The 25,632-nt window shown below is 37.8% G+C and overlaps 1 protein-coding gene across 2 annotated transcripts; it reads left to right on the forward strand.

Annotated features, from left to right (window-relative positions):
• Nucleotides 1–1,226: 1,226 nt before the first annotated feature.
• On the forward strand, nt 1,227–17,179 carry LOC116509222 (chitotriosidase-1-like). Of its 2 annotated transcripts, none has more exons than XM_032218275.1 (9): nt 1,227–1,245; nt 9,830–9,886; nt 10,436–10,601; nt 11,406–11,530; nt 12,034–12,118; nt 14,026–14,208; nt 14,832–14,948; nt 15,902–16,046; nt 16,476–17,179. In XM_032218275.1, the coding sequence occupies exons 3-8, from the start codon at nt 10,446–10,448 to the stop codon at nt 16,040–16,042; spliced, it is 807 nt and encodes a 268-aa protein (XP_032074166.1). In that variant the 5' UTR covers nt 1,227–1,245; nt 9,830–9,886; nt 10,436–10,445; the 3' UTR covers nt 16,043–16,046; nt 16,476–17,179. The 2 variants fall into 2 exon arrangements, with proteins under 2 accessions (XP_032074166.1, XP_032074165.1); XM_032218274.1 differs by lacking the exon at nt 1,227–1,245 and adding an exon at nt 9,240–9,472.
• Nucleotides 17,180–25,632: the final 8,453 nt, after the last annotated feature.

The following is a 25,632-nucleotide window of genomic DNA, read 5'->3' on the forward strand; positions in this document are numbered from 1 at the left end:
GTATTTTCCACAAACATTCCATATAAGAGATTACATATTGCCTACTACACCACAATAACTGAACTAGCAGTTGCACATAAGATTTCACCATGACACACCAATTCATTTACTTGCTCTAAAATAGATTGCAAAAATTAATTTATTGTCCCCGTGAGCTTGAGTCATCAGTACATTTCATTGGAAATTCTTATGCCTCTTTGCCTTAAATCTGACATCTGCCACAACTCATTGCAGGTTTGCAATGAAAGAAATGTCTGCATATAAAGGAAGACATATACTGTATTTCCATCCCAGGCTAATGCAGTTCTAATGTTCCTCCAATGATTCCTCAGACATAAATATATTAAAGAACTCAAAAGACATCATATATCCTTGTCTTACTACTTTTTTCATTGTTGAAGCATTCACTAAGCATTCCATTTATTTTCTTACATGCTTTACTTCTATATATTCTACATTTGTTGCATTCAGCAACCAAACAGCCTTCAACTTCATTTTTATGGAAAATGTTCTTTAATTCATACCTATATGCATTCACTGTATTAATAATGCATGATAAAGTTTCCTGTTTGCTTTCATAAATTTCTCAGCAACCGGCTGAAGAGGAAAAATCTAGCAGGTACACCCCCTACTTGACATAAAAGCACACTGCACTTCACAAGTTTTTAGTTACTGGTCTTGATGTACTCTTTTGGTTAGAATTCTACCTTCCTACACATGTTTAACAAAGCAATACTTTTTATGAGTTTAGTTTTTGTTCTTATTACTTTTCATTGTATAAAAGTGTACTCTAACTTCACTATTCATGCTCTCTAACTTCATTATGTGTGTGAGAGAGAGGGGGGAGGGAGGGGGAGGGAGGGGGAGAGGAGAGAAAGAGAGAGAGAGAAATTATCAGCATGTCATACCTGTCACACCTATACCATTCACTACTAATGTAATGCAAGCATAGTTCAGTTTTTACACGTCTTGACCAAGATGCCACATTTTTCATCAAATATACCCACACTATTCTTAAAGAACTATTCTTTAGTCTATAGACTACTTTGCAGAACCAATGTACCCCACCAAAGGAGATATAAGCAGTTTTCTGGTGCATTCAAACTAAAATATAAAAAAGCATTGATAGTAAATATTAATCATATTATAATAATCTTAGATCCAAAGAGCCTATATTACTTAGCTAATTTGTTTTCTATTTTCCTTTTATTCTAGGTTTAGCTCTCTTGCTGTTTCTTCACTGCAGTAAGTAATCATATAGTATTATCTTATTTCTAATGAATCATGAGAAAACAGGAAAGATTAAAGCTCAATTTATGGGGCTCTAATAAAATATTCCATAAAGGAATCAGCCATGGAAAGAGCATGAAGATTGGTAATACCTTTCATGAGCCCAAGCAGCATGAGAAGTTAGATTTAGACATTCACCACCATAAGCAGGACAACAAGTGATAAATAATGGTTTGTGCCAGATAGAGTCATTTTTGTGAGACATAAATTCGATAAGGAAAAATGTTGAATAAATGTGAAACATTATTCCTTCAAATTTAGAAGTAGATGTAGAAAGAAGAAAATTAGATAAGTGGAGGACCCAATAGAAGCTGTTTCTGGAATCAGAAAAATAATAATAAGCAATAGAGAAGAACATATTCTGATAGATAGAACTCTCCAGTGGTGGGTTCCAGATCCCGTTCCAACTGGTACGGTTGGAACGGGCCCGGCGGTGTCCACATGGACATGTGCAGCATGCACGCACACCTGCACAGTGCACGCATGTGTCTCCCTGTCCAGCGATGCCTCTGTGAGCCTCCGCAATGCTCCAGCTGCTCAGCTTTACCCACCGTGCGCAGAAGCGCAGAAGACTTTAAAGGATAGATAAGGAACTTGGGCGGGCAGGTGGGCCCTCCGGAGCACTGTACCGGAATGGTACCCAGTGCTCCGGACAGGCTCTAGTACACCTGCACTGGGGCATACCACCTGCAACCCATCACAGGAACTCTCTCTTCAGAAACATTCTGAACAAAGAACTTTGCATAGTTCAACTTCATTAGAAAGTTATTTACAGTATTGGAAGTTCTGCTCTTTGTGCCATTTGTGTTCCTCCATAGTAGCACCCTCATGGTAAATATGCCCTGGCCCAGCTCTAACTGCAGAACCAGAGCACCTCCGATGCCACCGCCGCCATCCCAGCATGGCTTTTTTGGCGGCTTCCAAACCAAGACTTCCGGCACTGGCCACTCTGGGCATACGCTCTATGGCTGCCGGCAGAGCGTATTGCCAGAGCATACAACCATAGAGCATATGCCCAGAGCGGCCACTGCCGGAAGACTCAGTTTGGAAGCCGCGCCAAGCTGCGGGAGCCAGGTGGCAGCGAACATGCGCTCCCATGGCTTGGCTGCTTATGAGCGTGGTCGCTTCATGGCAGCTGTGTTGCACTGCTGTGACAGCGCAACACAGCCATTCCCCATGAGGCTGTGCCTGGCTCTCTGGGAGCCTGCTCACAAGAGAGCAGCCACCCGACAACCCCAAAACAATAAGCCCTCCCCTGATAATAAGGCCCAAGCCATATTTTGTGGGTCAAAAGAAAATAAGACCCTGTCTTATTTTCAGGGAAACACGGTACCGCTATTTAATGATATTGTTACTCTTCATTGTTCAACAAAGCATCGCTGCCTATATATACCAGTTTTCATTTGTTCCCCTATTAGAATTGCTTTATCAGCAGCGACATATCATTATAATAAGTTCTTAACCTTATACATTATATCCCCAGACCTTATGTTAATACTTCATTGTGTCGTTATTAAATTATTTCACAGCATAATTATATCATCATTTACTTTTTTCAATTAAGGCATAAGTATATCATTTTTCATTTCCAAAGTTTTTTTTTCCCCTAGCCACCGATAAAACAAATCCCATATCTTATAAAATTGTTCATCCTCTTGCTCTCTAATTTCAAATGTCAATTTACTCCTTTCAGCACAGTCCATTATTTTTCGGATAACCTTCCTGTTTTGGTATTGTTTCGTTTTTCCAGTTTTTTGCAAATACAATTCTGGCTGCTGTTAACACATTTACAATCAGATATTTTAAGTCTTTGTTGTAAGTTTCTGGTATGATCCCCAATAAAAAGACCTCTGGTTAAAGTCTATTTGTTTGTGTGTCATTTTCTCCAACCACATGTGGATTTTAGTCCAGTATCTTTAGCTTCAGTGCAAGTCCACCACATGTGGTAGTATGAGCCAGGTATCTGGTGACATTTCCAACATTTTTCTGATTTATTCTTGAACATTCTTGCGATTCTGGTCGGGGGTAGGTGCCACCTATAAAACATCTTATACAAGTTTTCTCTATATGCAGTAGACATTGTCATTTTATAATTTTGAGACCACAATTTCTGCCAATTCTCTAAATCAATCCCATACCTAAAGTTTTTTCCCCAAGCTATCATAGTTTCTTTAACTTGTTCTTCATGCAATTTAAACTCCAATAAATATCCATATAGTTTTTTAATTACTTTTTCATCAGTACCTGTTAGAATTTTGTCTAACTCAGTCATTTTATTATAAAGACCTTTAGTTTTTCTATCTTCATTATATCTAGATTGTATCTGTACATATGAATACCAGTTCATTTCCATCCCTTCTTGTTTCAACTCTTGACTAGATTTGAGCTCACCCTCTGTATTCAATAATTCTGTATATCTAACTGTTTGTTCCTTTTTATATATTATTGGATATGAAAATGCTTCAATTGTTGATATCCAGACTGGAATTTTTAAATAATGTAGTCTTTTAATCTTTTCCCAATTTAACAACAACGCCTCCCTTACATAATGTCTTCTAAAGTAACCATGTGATTTAGTACCCTTATACCATAAGAAAGCATGCCATCCCAACAGCAAGTCGTGACCTTCTACATTCAATAATCTAGAGATTTTTAATAATATCCATTCCTTAATCCACATCAAGTTTGTTGCCTGATAGTATAGCTCCCAATCAGGTAACCCAAAACCTCCTCTCGATCTAACATCTTGTAGTAATTTAAGTTTTATTCTAGCTTTTTTCCCTTGCCAAATAAATTTCAAAATTATTTTATTTAAATCTTGAAAAAAATCCTTACCCAATCTGATTGGGATTGTCTGAAACAGATATAAAATTCTAGGTAGTATGTTCATTTTAATTGTAGAGATTCTTTCCATCATTGATAAATGCAAATTTTCCCATTTCTCCAAGTCAGTTGCTATTTGTCGTTTTAATCTGGTATAGTTATCCTCTTTAAGAGTGCTACATCTAGGTGATAAATATATCCCCAAATATTTAACCTTACTTGTGTTTTGAATCTGCAACATTTCTGACAACTCTTCCTTTTGTGTTGCTGGGATATTCTTTGTCATGATCTTTGTTTTATCTTTGTTTATTTTCAAGCCTGCTACTTCTCCATATTCCTCTATTCTTTCCAGCAATTTGGATGCTGTTTCTAATGGATCTTCAAGAATAAAAACTAAGTCGTCTGCAAACGCTTGCAATTTATACTCTTCTCTTTTAATTTTCATTCCTCTTATTTCTTCTTCTTCTCTGATCTTTCTATTTAAGACCTCTAGTGTTAGGACAAAGAGTAGCGGTGATAGTGGGCAGCCTTGTCTTGTACCTCTCTTTATTTCAATCTGATCTGTTAGTTCTCCATTTACCATTATCTTTGCTGCTTGTTTCTGGTATATCATTCGTATAGTTTGAGTGAATTTCTTGCCAAAATTCATCTGCTCCAGTTGCAAAAACATAAATTGCCAATTCACATTGTCAAAGGCCTTCTGCGCATCGAGGAACATCAGTGCCAATTGTTTTTCAGGATGGGCCTCATAGTATTCCAAGGTATTCAAAATCATTCTCATATTGTCTTTAATTTGTCTTTTAGGTAAAAAGCCATTTTGATCTGAGTGGATGAAGCCATTTAAATATAAGTCTCTCAGCTAGTATAGATGCAAATAGCTTGTAGTCTGAAGTTAATAAGGAAATTGGTCTATAATTCTTGATTTGTGTTAAACCAGTCTCTTCCTTGGGTAATAGTGTGATATACGCTTCTGACCATGACTTCGGTATTTGGCTCTCAGACATCACTTCATTCATGACTTGTAGGAGTGGGAAGGTCAATATTTCTTCAAATGTTCTGTAGAATTCCACAGGTAGTCCATCTGGTCCTGGAGCTTTCCCATTGTTTTGTTTTTTAAGTGCCTCTGTTAGCTCCATCATTGTTATTTTACTTTCTAACATTGTTCTAGTTTCGTCTGGTACCTGGGGGAGATTGGCATCTTGTAGGTACTTTTTAACTCGTCCCTCCTCCACCTTCTCTTGTTCATAGAGTTTAGCATAATAGTCTTGTATAATATTTTTTTTCAGTGTTTCCATACTGAATTTCTCCTTGTTTATCTCTTAGTTGAAGTATTTTCTTTGTTTCTCTCTCTTTTTTCATCTTATATGCCAACCACCGGCCTGGCTTGTTCGCATTTTCAAAATAATTCTGTTTGGCATCTCTAATTTTTTGTGCCAGTTCTTCCTTTTCTAATAGGTCCATTTTGTGTTTAATTATGTCCATTTTTATTTTAACATCTTTTTTTTGTGGTGCTCTCTGTAGTTCTCTTTCAAGTATTTTATAGTCATTGTCTAGAGCTTTATGCATTTGTCTTTTCTTTGAGTTTCTCTTCCTTGTGTAATCTATTGTCAAACCTCTGATAATTATTATTATTTAAGTAACCAATTATATATTAAGCCAATTATTCTTTAAGTAACCTAAAATAATGTACTACTCACTACTGCATTAAATAGTTTTAGTAAGCTAGCAAATTAGCTCTGTTTATTTTAGGAAGGTTGGGGTAACTTTAATGTTCTATTATATTTATTTCTATCCTGTTTTAAATACGTAGTTAATTTTGGTCACTGATCATGATAATAAAACCAATGTTTCTTAATTTGGTTTCTTCCTAATAGAATATCTTTCTTACAATTGACTATTCTGGTTGGGATTTTAGGGAACTGCAATTTATTTTATTTTTATTTTATTTATTTAATCAAGCATGAATTAGATTATATACATACATACATACATACATACATACATACATACATACATACATACATGTAGGTCTCTAGTTATTCGGGTTTTCTCCCGCGTAGAATTGGAGATGTCTTGGCGACGTTTCGACGAAGTCTCATTCGTCATCTTCAGGCTACTTCAGGCTTGGTGTTTCCAGGAGTAATGTGAGATCTCGGCTGTTTCTTCCTTTTAACTGCCAGTGGGGGTTTGAACTGGTTGGGTGGGGACTTGGCTGTGTCCTGATTGGATGGAGGTGTGTTCTGATTGGGTGGAGGTGTGTTCTGTTCTGATTGTTTGGGGGGTTGTCTTTCATGTAAGGGTAGGAGGGGTTTTAAAGAGGCTAATTGTGCATTTGCAGTCTGGCTTCTGGTTCTCGGCCGTGCCTCCTCATCAGTTTGTATTTTTGTCTGTTTTCTTTGTGGATGTTTGGTGGTGATATTCTGTGTGGCTCTTGTGAGTGTGGGCCTGGTGTCATTCATCATGTTTGGGACTCGTTTATCAATAAGGGCAGGCTTCCAAAAGGCTGGCAGGCGGGAGGTATCATCCCACCTGTTCATGCTGTGTGGGCGTTTTTCTATTTCAATTGCTTCTCTGATTATTCGGTTGTTGAAATGTTCAGCCTTGGCGATAGTTCTAGTCTTATTAAAATCAATTTTATGTCCTGTGGCTTTAAGGTGTTGGACCAGGGAAGAAGTTGGTTCCTCTTTTCTGATTGCGTTTTTGTGTTCTTCAATGTGTGCATTTATTCTTCTGTTGGTTTGTCCGATGTATGTGGTGGGGCAGGTGGGGCATGGGATTTCATATACTCCTTGATTTTCTAACTCAATTTTGTCTTTGGGGTTTCTTAGGATGGTGGATATTTTTCGGTCTGTGTAGAATGCTGTCTTGATGTTGTGTTTGCGGAGGATTTTGCTGATTCTGTCTGTGGTGCCTTTTATGTATGGGAGGAGGGCTTTTCCGTTTTCTTGTTCTCTGTCCTGGACTTTAGTGCGGGTTTCTTTTTGTATTAGGTTGGTGATCTTATTTCTTTGGAATCCATTGGATGTCAGTATGTTAGTGAGAGTGTGTAGTTCGGTTTTTAGGTGTTCATCTGCTAGGCGTTTTGTTCTAGAGATGAGTTTCTTGGCTATGGAGTTGATCTGGGCTGGGTGGTGGTGTGAGAGTGCGTGCAGATAGCGGTTAGTGTGTGTTTTCTTCTGGTAGATGGTGTGTCCTAGGGAGCCATTAGATTTCTTGTAGACTAAGACGTCCAGGAAGGGAAGTTGGTTGTTTACTTCTGTTTCCATGGTGAACTGTATTTTGGGGTGTAGGCTGTTGAGGTGTGTAAGGAAGTTGTCCAGTTGTTCTTTCCCATGTGGCCAGATTATGAAAGTGTCATCTACATATCTGAGCCAGAGTTTGGGTTTGTGATCAGATTTTTCTAGGACTTGGGTTTCAAAGTTTTCCATGTAGAGGTTGGCAATGACAGGTGAGAGGGGTGATCCCATGGGTGCTCCTTCTATCTGTTTGTATTTTTGTCCATTATAAATAAAGTATGTGTTAGATAGGCAGTGGTTGGTCAGATCAAGGATGTGTTTGGGGGGGTTGTATTTGTTTTGGATAGCTGTCAAGGCTTCTTTGATTGGCACTTGGGTGAAGAGTGATACGACATCAAAGCTCACGAGTAGGTTACTGGGCTGTAAGTTTTGTTTCTTTATGATCTCTATGAAGTGGAAAGAGTTTTTTACATGTGAGGTGATGGAATCTGCATAGGGCTGTAGTTGTTTGGCGAGAAATTTGGCTAGATTTTGTAAAGGTGAGCCTATGGAGCTGACTATTGGTCTAAGTGGAGTTCCTTCTTTGTGTATCTTGGGGAGACCATAGAGCTTGGGGCATCTGGATGATTTCTCTCTGGGAATGATTCTTTGCTGGATCTCTTCACTGATGGGGGAGGCTTTTATTTTGGATCTAGTGGTTTTTTCCAGGTAGGTGGTGGGGTCCGTGTTTAGGGGTTTGTATGTGGAGTCTTGGAGTAGGTTGGTTAATTTGGTTTGGTAATCAGAAGTGTTCATAACCACCGTGGCATTGCCCTTGTCTGCTGGTAGGATTATTATGCTGGTGTATTCTTTCAGGTTATGTAGTGCTGTCTGTTCTTCTTTGGGTAAATTGCTTTTGGGTGGCTTGCTGGTACAGAGGATGTTGGTGATTTCGGATCTGATTCTGTTAGCGTCGTCAGGGTTGATTTTGGTCAGGCTGGTTTCAACTCCGCATATAATGGTTTCAGTGGGGATGTATTTGGGGGCAACTGCAAAGTTGAATCCTTTTGAAAGGACATTGGTTTTGGCTTTGGTGAGGATCCTATCTGAGATGTTATGCACTGTTTGTTTCATGTGCAGCTGTGTGTGGGGGGTTGGTTTCTGGCATTCTTTTAGTCTTCGGAGTTTGTTGGTGTGTGTTTCTGTCTTGAGGGTGGTCTTTGTTTCAGGTCTCCAGGCGGCGAGTTGTTTCGATTTGTGCCAAAGTGTGGGGTGGATCTTGTTGCTGAGTTCGAGGTGAAGAGTGAGGAGATCTTTGTTGATTCGGTCTAGGAGGAATCTTTTCATGTGAAGTTCATTTCTGATTAGGGCCAATTCTGTTCTTTTCAGGATGCGTTTGGTGGCTGCAGAGTTGGAGTGGGATTTCAATTGGAATCGTGTGGGGATTAGGTTTTCATCTCGGCAGTTGCGTAGGAATGCGAGGTCACATAAAATGGAAGCTCTTTGGACTTCACATTTTTCATAGGTCCTAGTCAGATGGTGGGTTTCCTCCCCGTAGAGGTTCGATATTTGTTTTCTGAGGTTTTCACGGGTGTTAGTATGTAGGTCTCTAGTTACGTGGGAGAAAACCCGAATAATTAGATAATGTGTGTATATATATATACATGTATGTATGTATGTATATATATATACATACATACATACATACATACATACATACACATGATTATGAATACATGAAATTAATACAAATTATTAGGGCAGGGACGATAGGCACTCTGGTGTGCTTATGCATGCCCCTTAAAATTCAGTATATCTGGATTTTGCTAGTTTAGAAATAAGTCATTAAACAGATAAAGCAACAGAAATATCTTATTTTCCTGGGAGGAGTGATTAATTGAATAGACCAAAATGTCTTTGATATACAATCTCATTTGGACAGGTTCTGCTTTCAGGCTTGTTTGCTATTTTACCAACTGGTCTCAGTACAGGCAAGATAGAGGAAAATTTTTGCCTAAAGACATCGATCCCAAACTGTGCACTCATCTCATTTACGCATTTGCGGGAATGAAAGACAATAAGATCACAACGATAGAGTGGAATGACGAACAGCTCTACAAGGATTTCAATAACCACAAAAAAACGTATGGAGCCAGTTGGTGTGAGGTGGGATAAGGGGTCTTTCTAGAAATTCTTGGAACTGGGATTTTGGATTATATGATTGTAGAAGAAAGTATATAAATTTTTTACACAGGGAACTTTATGGAAGTTTATGGAAGTAGAAATGATTCCAACCCTGAGGACTGCATTAGAAAAAAATATATTTTAAATTCCTTTTGTATACACTGATGCAGCTGGGAGAATTTTGCATACATCGTAAAGCACCAACCTGAATCAGGCCCAATGGACTTTTCTAAGCATAAAAACCACATATAGAATGAGAGATAAACTAGTTAAGAAAAGCAATTGAATTCTACTAACCAATTTTTTTTCTCATTTAGGAATCCAGGATTGAATACACTTTTAGCTATTGGTGGATGGAATTTTGGTAGTACAAAGTAAGAACCTCTGAGATATCTATGGAGGGGACTTTATTCATCATGCTGTGATGAAAAAGCCTAGGTGGCAACTGCCAAAACACTGGACTAATTCTTGGGATGCTCTTTGAGGGCCCTACTTTGCAATTATTTTCATTGTTGTACACTGGTATTTCCTATAATATTGCTGACAGTAACAATGACTGCACAAGATTAAAAAAATACATAATTGTAATAAGGAAAGATGGCAAATGTGCATAAAATTGGCTATTATACATAGTTAATCATATAATATTCATGTTTCAAAACCTTCAAAACATCAAATATTTGGAACTAAAATAAAAAAAATAGAATCAAGCTGAACGAAGATTTAATAGGAAATACATTATTTGGGATTAAGTGACTTTTCAAGTCAAAAGACTAAGGTAGAACCCTCTGAGAGGGTAGAATATCTGTAGTTTGGGTACAGATATTGGATGGGTACACATACTGTATGATATATGTACGTGACAAAGCAAATTGGTATCTTGTTTGTTTGCTTGATATGCTCATATGCAACTTCTTTGGTAGATTCTCTGCAATGGTAGCTACTGCTTCCAACCGCCAGGTATTTATTTCTTCTGTGGTTTCATTGCTCCGAAAACATGACTTTGATGGCTTAGACCTAGATTGGAAATATCCTGGTGCCAGAGGCAGCCCTGCAGTGGATAAACAACGTTTCACCCTCTTAGTTCAGGTACTGCAAAACTTTGAGTTGATGATAAAATGCAAACAGCAAATAAAAAGTTTCTTGCTGCAATGTTATTTTATACTAGCAAATTCTATGTACAACAGTGTACCTAGGAACACGGAAACAGTAAAACAGAACATCAGAGAATATCGCAAAAGTTGTACAGAATGAATGCTGCTTAATAATTACTTTGTTACTGGAACTAAGTCATAACAGATTTGCATATGCAATCAGTTATTCAATTCCAAAATGTAATATAGGGATACCTTTCTTTATCTACAGCTAAGACCCTTCAACAGCATAGTACACATCAGATGTTCAGTTTAAACCCATTAATACATTTAGCAAGTAAGCAATATGTATTTTTTTTCTTTCAGTTCAATCGTGTGTGATTCTCCTTGAACTACTCTTTGCAGTTTTCTTTGCAAAGGTTTTCGAAGTGGTTTGCCATTGCCTTCTTGCTAGGGCTAAGAGGGAGAATGATTAGCCTAAGATAACCCAGCTGGCTTTGTGCCTAAAACAGGACTAAAACTCAAAGTTTCTGGGTTTCTAGCCTATGCCTTGACCATTGCACCATGGCTCTCAAAAATATGTAATAGATACCTAAAATCCCTTTAATAAAAATATAACTCAAATAAGAAGTATCCTAGATTTGCAGTTACTTTGGAGACAAAATTAACTGAATTAGTATCACTATCCACTCATTAAATCACCTGCATCTTTTTAAGTAACCTACATTTTAAATTTATATTTTATTTTATTTTAAAATATGACAGTAATAAAACTAATGTTGCCATCTGCTTATCTTAGGAAATGATGAAAGAATTTACAGCAGAAGCCCAGAGGACAGGAAAGAAAAGACTCTTGCTTAGTGCTGCTGTTGCTCCTTTGAAGCAGACTATTGACAATGCTTATGAAGTGGACAAGATTTCAGCGTGAGTATATCCTGGAAAAATTATTAACTAAAATGGAGAGCATGCTGACCTTTAAATTAATTTCATCCGTTAGCTCCAACATTGCAAGCTAACAAGTTCTTATTTCTTTGTTGTAAAACATCATGCTTCATGGAACCATTCAAATTACAGGTAGTTCTACAGTTCATTTAGTGACTGTTCAGAGTTCAGCACTGAAAATGCTTGGCAACTGATTCATACTTATGACCTTTGCTGTGTCCTAGGATCATATGATCTCCTTTTTCTACCTTCTGGCAAGCAAAGTCAATGGGGAAGCCAGATTCACTTAACAACCAGTTTACTAACTTATTAACTGCGGTGATTCACTTAACAACCAGGGCAAGAAAATTTGCAAAATGAGGCAAAACAAATGTCTCACTTAACAACAGAAATTTTGGGTTCAGTTGTGGTTATACGTTGAAGACTACTTGTATGATATTAAAGATTGAATTCACATAATGTATATTTTATTACTTTACTCATAGATCTTTGGACTTTATCAACCTCATGTCATATGATTTTCAGGAAGCCTCAGTCACAGGGCACGTCAGCCCCCTTTTCACTGACACTGTAAGTGTTAAACACTTGATCCCATAGAGACTCTACATTTAGATTTAGAGAAAGGATGAAAAGTAATTTACCTATTTAACACTTGTTACATACAGAAAACAATTTAACAAATGGATTGAGAATCAGCATGCTGGTTTAAAATATTTTATTCAACACTTTCCCTTTTAATATATTCATGTTGTGCACCTAAAAATTACAACTTGGTTCTCTAAACAGTGACTCTCAACAATTACTAGCTCTTTAAAACTACTAGTGAAAAGATCTGTGAGAAGTGATTTTCTTAATAACTATCATTCTATTAAGCGAACTGATTTTGCCAGGTTGTTTGTAAATTTCTAAGTGGGCATGAATGCTGGTAAAGCAGTCATAGGAAGTGGCCCACCCCACCTGCACCAGCAGAGGAGGATACTTTAGCCAAGGAATTTCAGCTGGCATGATCCCAGAGAAGAGCCTTCTCTGCTGTAGCTCCTGCCCTCTGGAACATCCCACCCCCTGAGCTGAGATTGGTTCCCACCCTCCTGACTTTTCATAAGAGCCTTAAGACCTGGCTCTGCCAGATGGCTTGGGACCCAATGGGAAAGCTTCATACTGGAGGTGGTTGGCTAATTAAAACCTACAATAATCCCACCTCCACCTTCCCCCACCCCATGTGTCCGGCTCCCTCCTTTGCCACCTGTGTTAGTGATTTTATCTGCTGTTCTATTTTATAATTGATGGTTTTAGTGTTTTTATATTGCAAGCCGCCCAGAATCATTGGATACCAGAGGGGTGGCAAATAAGTTTAATAATAAAATAAATAATAATAACATATCATCAATGACTGCTAATTGAGGCATAGCAGCAGAAAAACTGTATTAGAAAGATCACAGTATAAATCTAATCTGGTGGATATTTAAAATAAGTGCATTGAAGATCCTAGGATCGTGCACACTTCAAAAACGATTGTGAAAAAGTACTCAGCACCACTCTACTATTCACTCAGTATGCTTCTTCCCTTTTTTCAAGCTTCTGGATGAGGGGAAGGTCTCTGCATTAAAGAGTCTAATTTAATCATGCCAAATAACTCCTTATTTATTTTTAAAATGTGCTAAGTTATACTAGATCATTTGTATGCATCAGTATAGAATATTGAATGTTATTCATTAATCATACCTGTTAGTATTAAAAATATCTAGATTATTCTGTAGGCAATTAAGAAACACATACTATTATTTATAGATTATTTTGTAAAAAAACATTATGAATATGTAATCTCAGGTACAAAAAAATATATTTCAGAATATAAAGTTTTTCAATATTATGCCATTTTAGAATATATATCAATCTGTTAAACTATTTGCATTTTGTTTCACATCATCCAATGAAAATATGAATAAAATACAATTTTGAATATCAATGTGTTAACCTTTTTCCTAAAGCCGTACAATTTGTTTCCCGCCTATTCATCCAAAGAGCTTGAGTGACAAGAGTTTTACTCATTAGTTTACTTTATATTATCTTTCTTGCATTCTTTACAAAGCTGCTGCATAAATTTATAAGATCCTCTAAAGTAGGAATCAATACAACATGTTATCGGTAGCCTTCCAGATACAGGTATTTCTGAACCACAGTTTCTTCACAGTTGCCAATACTGATAAGACAACTTTAATTGCAGCTGAAGGCAAGTGGTTCCTCACCCATTTGAAAGGAATAAATCGTTCCTCAGTATGAAGTGAAAGGCTACAGTTGGGAAGAATAATTACCAGTCTGAATGTCTTAAAATGGAACCATTTTCCTTGATATATATGACAGTATCTTCACCAATATATTTATGTTAGGACTGTAGCATAACTGAATAATAAAAAGGATTAGCCTCAAAACCAGACAAAATGGACTGAAGTCTTGCTTATTTGTTTATTGCTCCAAAGGACAATGCTGTGCAGTACTGGAAGACCAAGGGAGCGCCACCTAAAAAGATCATTCTGGGAATTCCTGCCTATGGACGAACCTTCACCCTTTCTACTTCACAGAATGGAGTGAAGGCACCAACTTCAGGGCCTGGCACACCTGGTGTTTACACAAAAGAAAGAGGATTTTTGTCTTATTATGAGGTAAGGAAAAGATAAATAGTTATGCCCCCTTCACTTCTCTAAACAAGGATAAATTTCAAGAAGTCCAACACGTGCTCATGTTTGATCCCCTTTGGTAGAGACTGCAGAGATGTATTGAAATATTTAAATGTGCAGAAATATATGGTACATTTAGAAATATACAGATTTGTATAGGTGAAAGGATTTAAAATATCAATATATTCACTGCTTCCAAAACATATTTCTAGAATGAAGCATCTTGGGTGAATAAAGTTCAAATAATTGATTTAGATTAGACTATTTCTCTCCCTTTCTCTACTTCCCTCGAAAAAATTTACAGTCAGCCCCATTAGTTCCTTATGGCAGACCAACAAAATCCTAGATGACAACTTCCTTATTATGGGGTTGCAAGGAGGCTGCCTTCTTTCTTACTTACTATTCTTTTTTTCTTTCTTTGCAAACCTAATCTTAATAAATAAAAGAGATGAAAACAGGGAGACATTTGTTGTTCCTTGTCTCCTACAATTATCTGAAAAGTTTCTAATGAAAACTTTGGTCAAATATTAAAGACATATTCTTGGAATATCCTGAGTTGTTTATACTTCTTTTCACCTGTCTCAAGTCAAGTACATATTTCGTTTCAGATCTGTGACTTTAAAAATGGTGCTACCACAAAAGTGATTGAAAGTCAGAAAGTTCCATATTCCTTCAAAGGAAACCAATGGGTAGGATACGATGATGTCAGGAGCATTACCAAAAAGGTAAGGATTATATATTTTAATTTAAATGTTTGTGTATTCTTCTAGTATATCTCAGCAACATTTATGTTCATAAATCACAAAATAGTAGCAACATAGACTGCTTTAGGGTCCTTTATATCTGAAAGGTGTTTTTGTAGAAATTACAATAGTCCTGGTTTTACTAAGGGGAAACCTATGTTTAATCATATTTTCCTCAGATATATAACCCTGTAACCATGCAGGGCTGGCTTGAAACATTTTGGTGCTCTAGGGAAAGTCATATTCTGGCACCCCCTGTGTAAAGAGGGACCCTCCTGTTTCTTGCTTCTTTTTTCACATTGTAAGTGTGAAAGTTTTGACTTTCACCCTTACAATTTACAGCCTGGAATCCCCCCCCCCCCGCTCATTTTGGGAGGGAAGGAGAGGCATTGTCTATATATTTACCATGAATCACAGTAAATGATTTTAAATACATCACCACCATTGTAATAATAGAGCAACCATTCTGTACAATTATATTTAACCCTCAAAACAGTGCACTAGTATATGAGTATAACTTTGATTAGCTGGTATCATGCAACTTGGTCTTTCTAACAAACTTTGATCTTGCATCATGAATATTATCAACTTCCTGAGATCTATAGAGGTAATAATAATTTCTTTTTCATGACCTGCAATGTCTGGCTAGTTTGCTATTCATAACTGCTTGACCAACTTTGGAGGTGTTTTCAAAAAGAGTAGAAAGAAAAAGTTCTAAAGCACCAAGAAAGGATTACCAGATTTTATACGAATATTTCAGCAGTTTTTTTTTTCAATTTTTGCACCCCCTAAAATTTGGTGCCCTAGACAAGTTCCTAGTTGCCAGGCCTAGCACCACCCCCAAACCATGACAAATCATGGCAGCTGAAACTGTTTAGCAACATAACTTCTATTTGAGTTCAAGCCTTTAAATTCCTATTTTCTGTTTCATTCAGGTCCAGTATTTGAAAAAACAAAACCTCGGTGGTGGTATGGTGTGGGCCTTAGACCTAGATGACTTCAGTGGCTCCTTTTGCAAAGAAGGAAGATACCCACTTATTCAAACTCTGAAAAAGCAGATGAGTTCCACAAATTAATTGGGTAATATTGTACTTTCTTTTCTTGGAATCATATTTTAATCCCAAGGCTAAAAAGGAACTAAGCATTTACTCATTCTACTGGTATTTCCTATTATATAGCAATGACAAAGTATGACAATTTTCAGTACTTTTGTAAAAGGGAAAATATTTTCTTTACCATAATGCTCAAGACTTTATTATCACTTTTCCTTGATACAAACATCTATAGTCATCTGAAATAGTAAACATTCCAAGTACCATAAGTATTTATTATCTTGCCCGCCAATAGATCAAATATGTGTGCTTCTTTTGACTCTTGCCTCTTATTCCACTCAACTTTATTGAATGACTCTAAAGTCTAGTATTAGAATGATAAGGGGGGAAATATTTGTTTACTTTGTCAACATCACAAGCATGTATTGAGTTTGAAACCTTTTTTCTTTCCACTCAGGATCTTTGTCCCCACTGGGAATAATCAGCACAAAAGGCAACAACAATATATTGATTGCAAGATCTGTCGAGGGATTATTCATTTTAAGAACAACAGAGCAACAAAATAACAGAGTTGAAAGAGACCTTAGAGGCCTTCCAATATTTGTCAGTCAGCATGAACAAGCAATTAAAGGTTGCCAGCTGTACAACCTATACTGTATAGAAAAGATTCTACAGCAAAATTTGACATTAGAGAATCCTATTTCATTTCAAAGGAATACCGATAGCTAGGAGGAATAATATGACATATTAGGGTTTTACGATGTCCTCAGATTTTATTTTTATTTTTGATAAATATAGTATACTTTGAGGGAACATAAATATTTCTAAAATGCCACTTAAACAATACTAATATTTTGTAAAATATTTTATCCCCCCCCCTTTTATTTTATTGCTGCCTTGGTAGCAAATCAGATTTAACCACATGGAATTGTCACTGAGAACCAATATACTGAACCAGTTTCATAGAAGCGTTTCTTGAATAGGCAGATATTTTCTTTTACATTTACAATGATTTCTCTCCCCCCAAAATATCCAAAGTGCTGAAAAAAAATTCCCCTTGTCTTACTTTACATCCAATCAGGTACATTATGCCCCTAATCCATCTGTTGAGTTTAATCATTAAAAATATGTTTAGAACAACTGTTAAATGTCATTTGCCCATTTATGGCACAATAAATTACTTGAACAACAATTGCAACTGTATCATTTATAAAACAGAGAAGTTAAGGGTTAGATAAAGCAAATTTTCTTGCAGAAAAATATTCTACACTGAGAGATAGAAAACACATCTTACAGTGCTTGTTAAGTGGAGGCAACTCAGTGCTAGAGAGATGGGGAAGAGGGAGTGATTTTTCTTTTTCTCCATATTATACACTGATGAAATAAGTTTTTTTTTTAAAGTAAAATCCTTACATTTATTATGATTCCTCCGCAAAACTATTTGTGATGGTGTATTGACAGGCCTTCACACATTTCTAAATGCCATGTCTGAACAAGTGTTTGCAGATGCTTCTTGTCCTTTCAACAAGACAGATATAAACCAAGATTTCCTGCTCCAGGGCAATCCCAAATCTGTGGAACATTAGCCATCCATCAAGTCCAGAATGGACCCCACTTTGCTTGTTTTTAGAAGGGTAACCAAGATGCATCTTTGAATTGAATTGAATTTTAGAATAATATTTCATTCAGTTGTTGATAAATATACTTTGTTGTTAATTATAACAACAACAACAACAACAACAACAACAACTCCACCGTTGCCGGTCCCAGGCCCGGATGAGAAAGTAGGAGGGTTGGGGTCAGGTTGGCAACCTGGCCCCATTAAAAAAAACAAAACCTGCCAACCCATACAATATGGTGAAAGAAACAAATAAAAATTTTATACCGCATCGGTCATCGCACGGATTAACAAGGGCCATGGCGGATGTTGGGGTCCCTGGACATCCGTCGACAAGTGGGCTACAAGTGGACCAGACCAAAAAAACGACAAAAATATAGTGCAGATGAAAACCGTGCCATAATGGCCTGTTACTACAACTCAGAGCCAGAAAAAAGAGGTTATTTAAAGCGAATATATGAATTATGGAAACAACAATATCCAGATTCAAATGTTAGTGAACAACGACTAGCAGATCAAAGGCGATTTATTATACGGAATAAAGTGTTTAGTGAAGTTGAATTTCAGGAAATTCAGGCAAATTGCAAAACCAAAAAAACAATATCACAAGCGGAAATAACTGATATTCAAGACACAACTAAAGACATTATAGTAGAACTCCCAGAAGAAGCTCTCGGGGAAGAAATAACACCACCACCATTAGAACCAGTTATCACTGAACCAACTGATGAACTAACTCAAAAACAAAGAGAATTGAAGGATAAGAACATGGAGCATTTTCTGCTTAATGAGGAAAGGCAATGTTTACCATCACTAAAAACTGTGCCTAAGAAAATTTTGGCCGCCATTATGAAAACGGTTAATGCAGTGTTTTCAACAATTGAATCGAGATCCATCTTGGAAACGAACCAATTAATGTACAGTGCAGCTGTAATAGTCACTAATGAACTAGGCATTAAAATCAAAGTACCTAGTCACACAACAGAAAAAGCATCAAAGCCAAAGTGGAAAATCCGATTAGAACAAAAAGTCAAAAAATTAAGGGCAGATGCTAATAACTTAAAGAACATGCATGAGCAACGGCTTAAAAACAACAAAATCATAGATCGGCTAATCAGAAGATATAGATTGGATACAAGAAACATAAATGAAGCTGTAGAGATTGTAAAATAACAGCAGATAACAGCAACAGCTAGAAAAATTGAAAGATATGAGGCACGAATCATCCAATATAAACAAAATCAGCAATTTCGATCAGACCAACGGCGTTTTTATCAAAGTCTTAATGTGAATGGTGACACCAAAAGTGAAAAACCAGAAAAGCAGGCCACAGTTGATTTCTGGAAAGAATTGTGGGAAAATGCAAAGGACTACAATAAGGAAGCAAAGTGATACATGACTTTGAGAAAAGCATTGGCAACAAACAAATGCAAGTATTAGAAATAACAACTGAGATGGTCAAAAATAGAGTAAAAAAGGTGAAGAATTGGACATAACCTGGAAAGGACCAATTACATGGTTTCTGGCTCAAATATATGACCAGTTTACATGTAATATTGGCCAGGCAACTGAATGAAATTTTACAAAAGGGCCAAATTGATGAATGGTTGACAACTGGAAAAACATACTTGATTCAGAAAGATGCAACTAAAGGAACAACGCCTGAAAACTACAGACCAATAACATGCTTGCCAACAACCTTCAAATTACTCACAGGCATTATTGCAGATAACATGGATTATTTGGAAACAAACAAAATCTTGCCAGTAGAGCAAAAAGGCAACAAAAGAAGGAGCAGGGGGACAACATATCAGCTCCTAATTGATAAAATGATATTAGAAAATTGTAAGAACAGAAAAACGAACTTGAATATGGTCTGGATTGATTACAAAAAGGCATTTGACTCACTGCCACATAGTTGGATCATAAAATACTTAGAAACAACTGGCATTAGCAAAAATATTACATCCTTTACTGAAAAGGCGATGAAACAATGGAGAACTGAGATGGCAGTAGGAAATTAGATCTACGGAATGGTTAATATCAAGTGAGGAATTTTCCAGGGTGATTCACTTTCACCTCTTCTCTTCATCATCGCAATGATCCCACTATCAGTAATCTTAACAAAAATGAAATTAGGCTACCAAACAGCCAAAGAAGCTGAAAAATTTTTGCATTTACTATATATGGATGATTTGAAACTCTATGGAAAGTCAGAAATAGAAATCCAATCACTGACAAACACAGTCCGAGTATTCAGCACCGATATTTCAATGCAGTTTGGCATGGGAAAATGCGCCACTGTATCCATAAAAAGGGGCAAAATCATTGCATGTGAGGGAATTGAAATGCCCAATGGCCAACTAATTAAATGCAATGAAAATGAAGCCTACAAATACTTAGGCATTCTGCAGTTGGATAACATCAAGCATGGTGAAGTAAAAACTATTGTCAGGCGAGAGTACACCAACAGAGTTAGGAAAATTTTGAAATCTAAATTGAATGGTGGAAATACAATCAAGGCCATAAATACCTGGACAATACCAGTTATAAGATACACAACTGGTATAGTTAACTGGACACAAGCTGATTTGGACATTTTGGACTGAAAAACCAGGAAACTAATGACAATGCACTACAGTTTACATCCATGTAGTGATACTGATAGACTATATCTGCCCCGAAAATCAGGTGGCAGAGGATTATTACAAGTGAAGCAAACAGTTGAAGAAGAAAAACATGCACTGGCTGATTATTTAAAAGAAAGTCAAGAACATCTATTAATCGAATTAAAAAACAAAAATCTACTGAAGGCCCAACAGACGAAACAAGAATACAGAAAAGATGTGATAAAATCAAGAATGGAGAGCTGGCAGAACAAAACACTGCATGGCCAATTTCTGGAAAAAATAAAAGATAAAGTGGACAGTGAACAAACTTGGTTATGGTTAAAAACAGGTACATTAAAGAAAGAAACAGAGTCACTAATCCTGGCTGCGCAAGAACAAGCTATCCACACAAATGCCATTAAGGCCAAAATTGAAAAATCCTCTGATGATGTCAAATGCAGACTTTGCAAAGAAGCTGATGAAACTGTTGATCACATACTTAGCTGCTGTAAAAAATTCGCTCAGACTGATTATAAATTGCAGCACAATTCAGTAGCACAAATGATCCATTGGAATTTGTGCAAAAATTATAATATTAAAACAGCAACAAACTGGTGGGAACATCAGCCTGAAAAAGTCACCGAAAATCAGATGGTCAAGATCTTGTAGGATTTCCGTATACAAACGGACAAAATATTGGCACCAGACATCACACTGGTTGAGAAAAATAAGTCACAATCATAGACATCGCAATACCAGATGATAGCAGGGTCGCCGAGAAGGGACATGAAAAAATAGCAAAATACCAGGACTTAAAAATTGAAATTCAACGACTATGGCACAAACCAGCAGTGGTAATTCCAGTGGTAATTGGCACACTGGGTGCTATTCCAAAAGCACTGGAATTACATTTAAAACAGTTAAAAAAATCACCATCAGTCAAATGCAAAAAGCCGCACTGCTTGGATCTGCACGCATATTACGAAAATACGTTACAACGTCCTAGGCCCCTGGGTGGGGCCCAACTAGTAACCAATGCCAAATCCGGCGAAAAAACTGGCTGCTGTGATACAATTTTATAATAACAACAACAACAATAATTATGATCACCCCTTCAGCAGACCATGGGCAGCTTACAACAGCAGAATACATAATTAAAATTTTTGAAACCATGACAATAAAACCACCCAAACTAAAAAGGAGCCATAGCAATTTAAAAAAATGAGACTCCATATACATGGAGCCAGGTCTTAAATAGGGTGACAAGGGTTAACAAGTAAAAAATGCCTTATGCAAATGAGGCATGTATTCTCTCCTGTAGAGGGAATTTTTAGAGGCTTTTTAGAGTTCTCTGGGAGCAACTAGCTCAGTCTGACAGATCTCTGGCCTTTCATGAGGGAAGGGCAGGGCAGGGAGAAGCAGAGTTGAAATCGTCTCTGAAACAGCTGGAAAAGGTGCATGTGTGGGGAGGGGGGGAGGAATTCAAAAAGTTTGATCGGAAGGCAGCAGGGGAAGGTGGGGTATGGCAGAGGAGCTGCTTTCAAGCCTTTGGAAAATATATCCAATCTAACTTCTGTGTTTGTGTTTGAGAGTGAGTGAATGAGAGAGGGATTGAAGTTCTATGTGTGCGTGTGTTTGTTTGAGGGAGGGAGAGAGGGAGGAAGGAGGGGGAGGGAGAAGAAAAAGAATGGGAAAACTTATTTTGCAAGGGGGGAAAAATGCTGTTGCTTTAAATCGGAACTGAGCATGCCTGGCTGTGGAATTCTGGGAGTTGAAGTCCACAAGTCTAAAAAGTTCCTCACCAGGCCTAAAGCTGACCACACGTCACTGATGTGGATACATAACAGTTTTGGTACTAAAAAAGCAAAGATCAAGGCACTTAAGAATGAACTTGCCTGATTCTCAGTAAATGCAGGAAATTTGAGCAAAAATAGAAATCTGGGAAAAATGCAAAAGCTGTAATCAATTTCTGTTTTACTAGAAATGTATATCTTAAAAAGACCTTTTTATTATAACTGAAAAAAACCAGGCAGGTCCTTTAAAACACTGTAACCTTTTATTCAGTAGCTGAAGTAGTGTAACAAAACTCGCAACAATGTATTAAATGAAGCCGGCTGGGCGGCTGCAGGAACAGCTGAAACAATAGAGCAATCAGCAAGGTTGTTGCTTTAACAAGACAGTTAACTGTTTAAACGGCTTGCCTTTTATACTGCAATCACCTGGCTCGTGTTACAGCTCGCGCTGATGACAGCTCGGCAACTGACAGGCACGTCTGATTGGCTAAGACGCACCTGGCTGCTTCCGAGCTGTCATTCGTAACAGCGAGGACTTTCTTCAATACACAACACTTCTTCCCCCCCAGCTGTGCGCAAGCACGCGTAGTCTTTTAAATAAGCAGGGGAACGACGGATTCGCTCAGACCGCCTTAATTCTATTGCAGGCGGATTCTGGCAACGATGTCCTTGTGGTAATTGTGGAGGAATTGCATAACTAAAAGGTGAAGTGTGTGGATGAGACATGGTGGCAGATGATGCTGGAGGGGCATAAACTAACGTGACTTTAGGCTTGCCCAAAAGCCGGCGTCTGAGGAAAATGTCTTTTAATCCACAGACAAATTGTTCTGCAAGATTAGCCTCTAAGTCAGGGAAATTGCACTGTGCTGCAGCAACTCTTAAAGCTTGCAAAAACTGATTGATATTCTCTGCAGGCTTTTGGACGCGCCTGCGGTAAGCAAAACGTCTTGCTATTTGGGAGGGGGTAGGGGCATAGTAAGCCTGAAGCCCATCTGTGAGCTCTTGCCACGAGAGGTCATAAACCGCTCTTGGGGCGGCAAAAGACCTTGCAGTTGCAAACATTTCCGGACCGCAAGCTGTAAGAAAAAATCCGCACTTTCGCGCTTGAGAATAACCCTGGCGGTTATTTGCGATCAGGAAGCACTCAAACCTTTCCAGGAATGCTTCCCAAGTCTCACCTCCGACTCCAAAAGGTGCAAAAGTAGGCATACCAGCCATGACGGTGAGGAGAACTCTAAACAACTGAGAGAAGAAAATTGCAGTTGATTTTCTTCAGGTTACAGGTCCCCAGTCTTCGTCGCCAGTATTATAACTGAAAAAAACCAGGCAGGTCCTTTAAAACACTGTAACCTTTTATTCAGTAGCTGAAGTAGTGTAACAAAACTCGCAACAATGTATTAAATGAAGCCGGCTGGGCGGCTGCAGGAACAGCTGAAACAATAGAGCAATCAGCAAGGTTGTTGCTTTAACAAGACAGTTAACTGTTTAAACGGCTTGCCTTTTATACTGCAATCACCTGGCTCGTGTTACAGCTCGCGCTGATGACAGCTCGGCAACTGACAGGCACGTCTGATTGGCTAAGACGCACCTGGCTGCTTCCGAGCTGTCATTCGTAACAGCGAGGACTTTCTTCAATACACAACACTTTTAAAGGTCAGTTTACTGGCCTTGCTGTTGACTGTTTCCTGACGTGTGAGGTGGTCTTCCTGGTTACCATCCTGTCAGCCAGGAGAATTTCAGAACTGGAAGGCCTCTCAGTGAGGGAAGAGTTATGTATCTTCCACCCTGACAGGGTGGTACTCAGACTGGACCCCTCCTTCATCCCTAAGGTTCCTGGGCCCAGGAATTGATACTGCCAAATTTCTGTCCAGGCCCATCTCATGCTCTGGAGGGGAAGTAGCACACCTTAGATGTGAGGAGGTTTCTCAAGATCTACCTTAAGCGGACTTCCTCTCACCAGAGAATGGAGGCGTTGTTCGTCTACTTTCAGCCTTCAACTTTGGGCACCAAAGCTTTTCCATCAACTGTGGGACTGTGGATTTGGGTGTGCATTGCCAAGGCCTATGAACTGCAGGCCCTTCCAGTGCTAAGGTGTATCACGGCTAGGGTGACCAGACGTACCGATTTCAGCATGATAAGGACACTATAACAATTTTTCCCGCATCCCTCCGCCTTTTAAAAAAGTCCCGATTTTCTGGCTTCATGTTGAAAGCCCAGTGGATTTGCTTAAGAAATCCTAACCGGGGCAAGACAAAAGACACCCTGTCTAACCTCTCTCTCTCTGTCTCAGTACTTTCATTAAAGATATTAAAACGTTAAAGCAACAAAACGGACGCCCCCCTCCCCCCGTGCCGTTTTTACTCACTTTTATAAAAAAAAAATGATCTAGTACCATAGAGCTGCAGGAAATGTCTAGAGAGGTTACTTCCTGGATTTTCCGGAGGGGAGGGGCACGTAGGTTGGAGGAATGCTCCGAAATATGGTGGCATTTTTCCCTGACTAATTTCACCATTTCAATTTGCTCAGTTCTTTGTATTAACATCTACATTATTCTGGGTTTACTTGGAGTGCAAGCCTGCTGGTAAGTGGGTTTTTTTCTTTTCTTTTAAAATAATATTTTATTTATTGTGCATAGGATTTATTAAAATAGTTTTATTCTGTGTGGATTTAAGTTAAGAACTCCCTGTTATTAAGCTTTCCTCAATTAATCTCTGAGTAGATTCCCACCAACTTCAAGATCCCAAGGGCACATCTTGGAAGCTACACCTTTGCTTAGTTTATAGATGATGCCTTTCCTTAAATATAAAAATAAATACATTTATTGTTCAAATGTGTACATCTCAATAGAAATGACTCTCAGGGGTGACAACAATCCACTAAAATAATAATATAAAACAGTAATTACAAAAACAGGAGCAACTGTTATGAAAATTATTATTAAAAAATAAAGAATAAAAATGGAGTTATTAAGTATATTAATTGCAGCAACCACAATACAATACCTCGGTCCTTCTTTTTATTAAACTAGACATACCCAATTCCAAGGAATTAAAAGACGCTTGCTCCTGGGGAGGAAAGCTATGGCAAATCTAGACAGCATCCAAAAAAGCAAGGTGACCAGATTTTCAGTAAAGAGGGACACCTTTGACTGGCGGTGGGGGCTTGATTAAAAATTTTACACGGAGCAACAAAAATTTTCATACAACGCAAAAATAGTATTGTAATATTTTTTTAAATTTCAACATAACTACAATTTACAAATATAAATTGTAACTGTTGCCAAACATCAAAATTTTGATCGTGTGACCATGAGGATGCTGCAACGATCGCTAAGTGTGAAAATGGTCACTAAGTGTGACAAATGGTCATCAGTCACTTTTTTCAATGCCATTGTAACTTTGGTCACTAAGCCCATTATACCACCTTTCTTGCCACAGTTCTTAAGTGAATAACTGCAGCTGATAAGTTAGTAACATAAGTGAACCTGGTTTCCCCATTTGACTTTGTCAAAAGGTGATTATATGACCCCAGGACACTGAAACCATCATAAATACGAATCTGTTGCCAAACATCAAAATTTTGATCGTGTGACCA

This window comes from Thamnophis elegans, chromosome 5 (genome assembly GCF_009769535.1).
Source record: "Thamnophis elegans isolate rThaEle1 chromosome 5, rThaEle1.pri, whole genome shotgun sequence".
In the NCBI taxonomy this organism is placed as follows: Eukaryota; Metazoa; Chordata; class Lepidosauria; order Squamata; family Colubridae; genus Thamnophis; species Thamnophis elegans.

What these genes read in the sequence shown, in the direction of transcription:
- LOC116509222 (XM_032218274.1), top strand. Translation starts at nt 9,240, where the DNA reads ATGTCTTTGATATACAATCTCATTTGGACAGGTTCTGCTTTCAGGCTT. An exon ending in GCCCCCTTTTCACTGACACT is followed by an intron (nt 12,119 to 14,025) that starts GTAAGTGTTAAA and finishes ATTGCTCCAAAG; the next exon opens with GACAATGCTGTGCAGTACTG. An exon ending in GATTTTTGTCTTATTATGAG is followed by an intron (nt 14,209 to 14,831) that starts GTAAGGAAAAGA and finishes ATTTCGTTTCAG; the next exon opens with ATCTGTGACTTTAAAAATGG.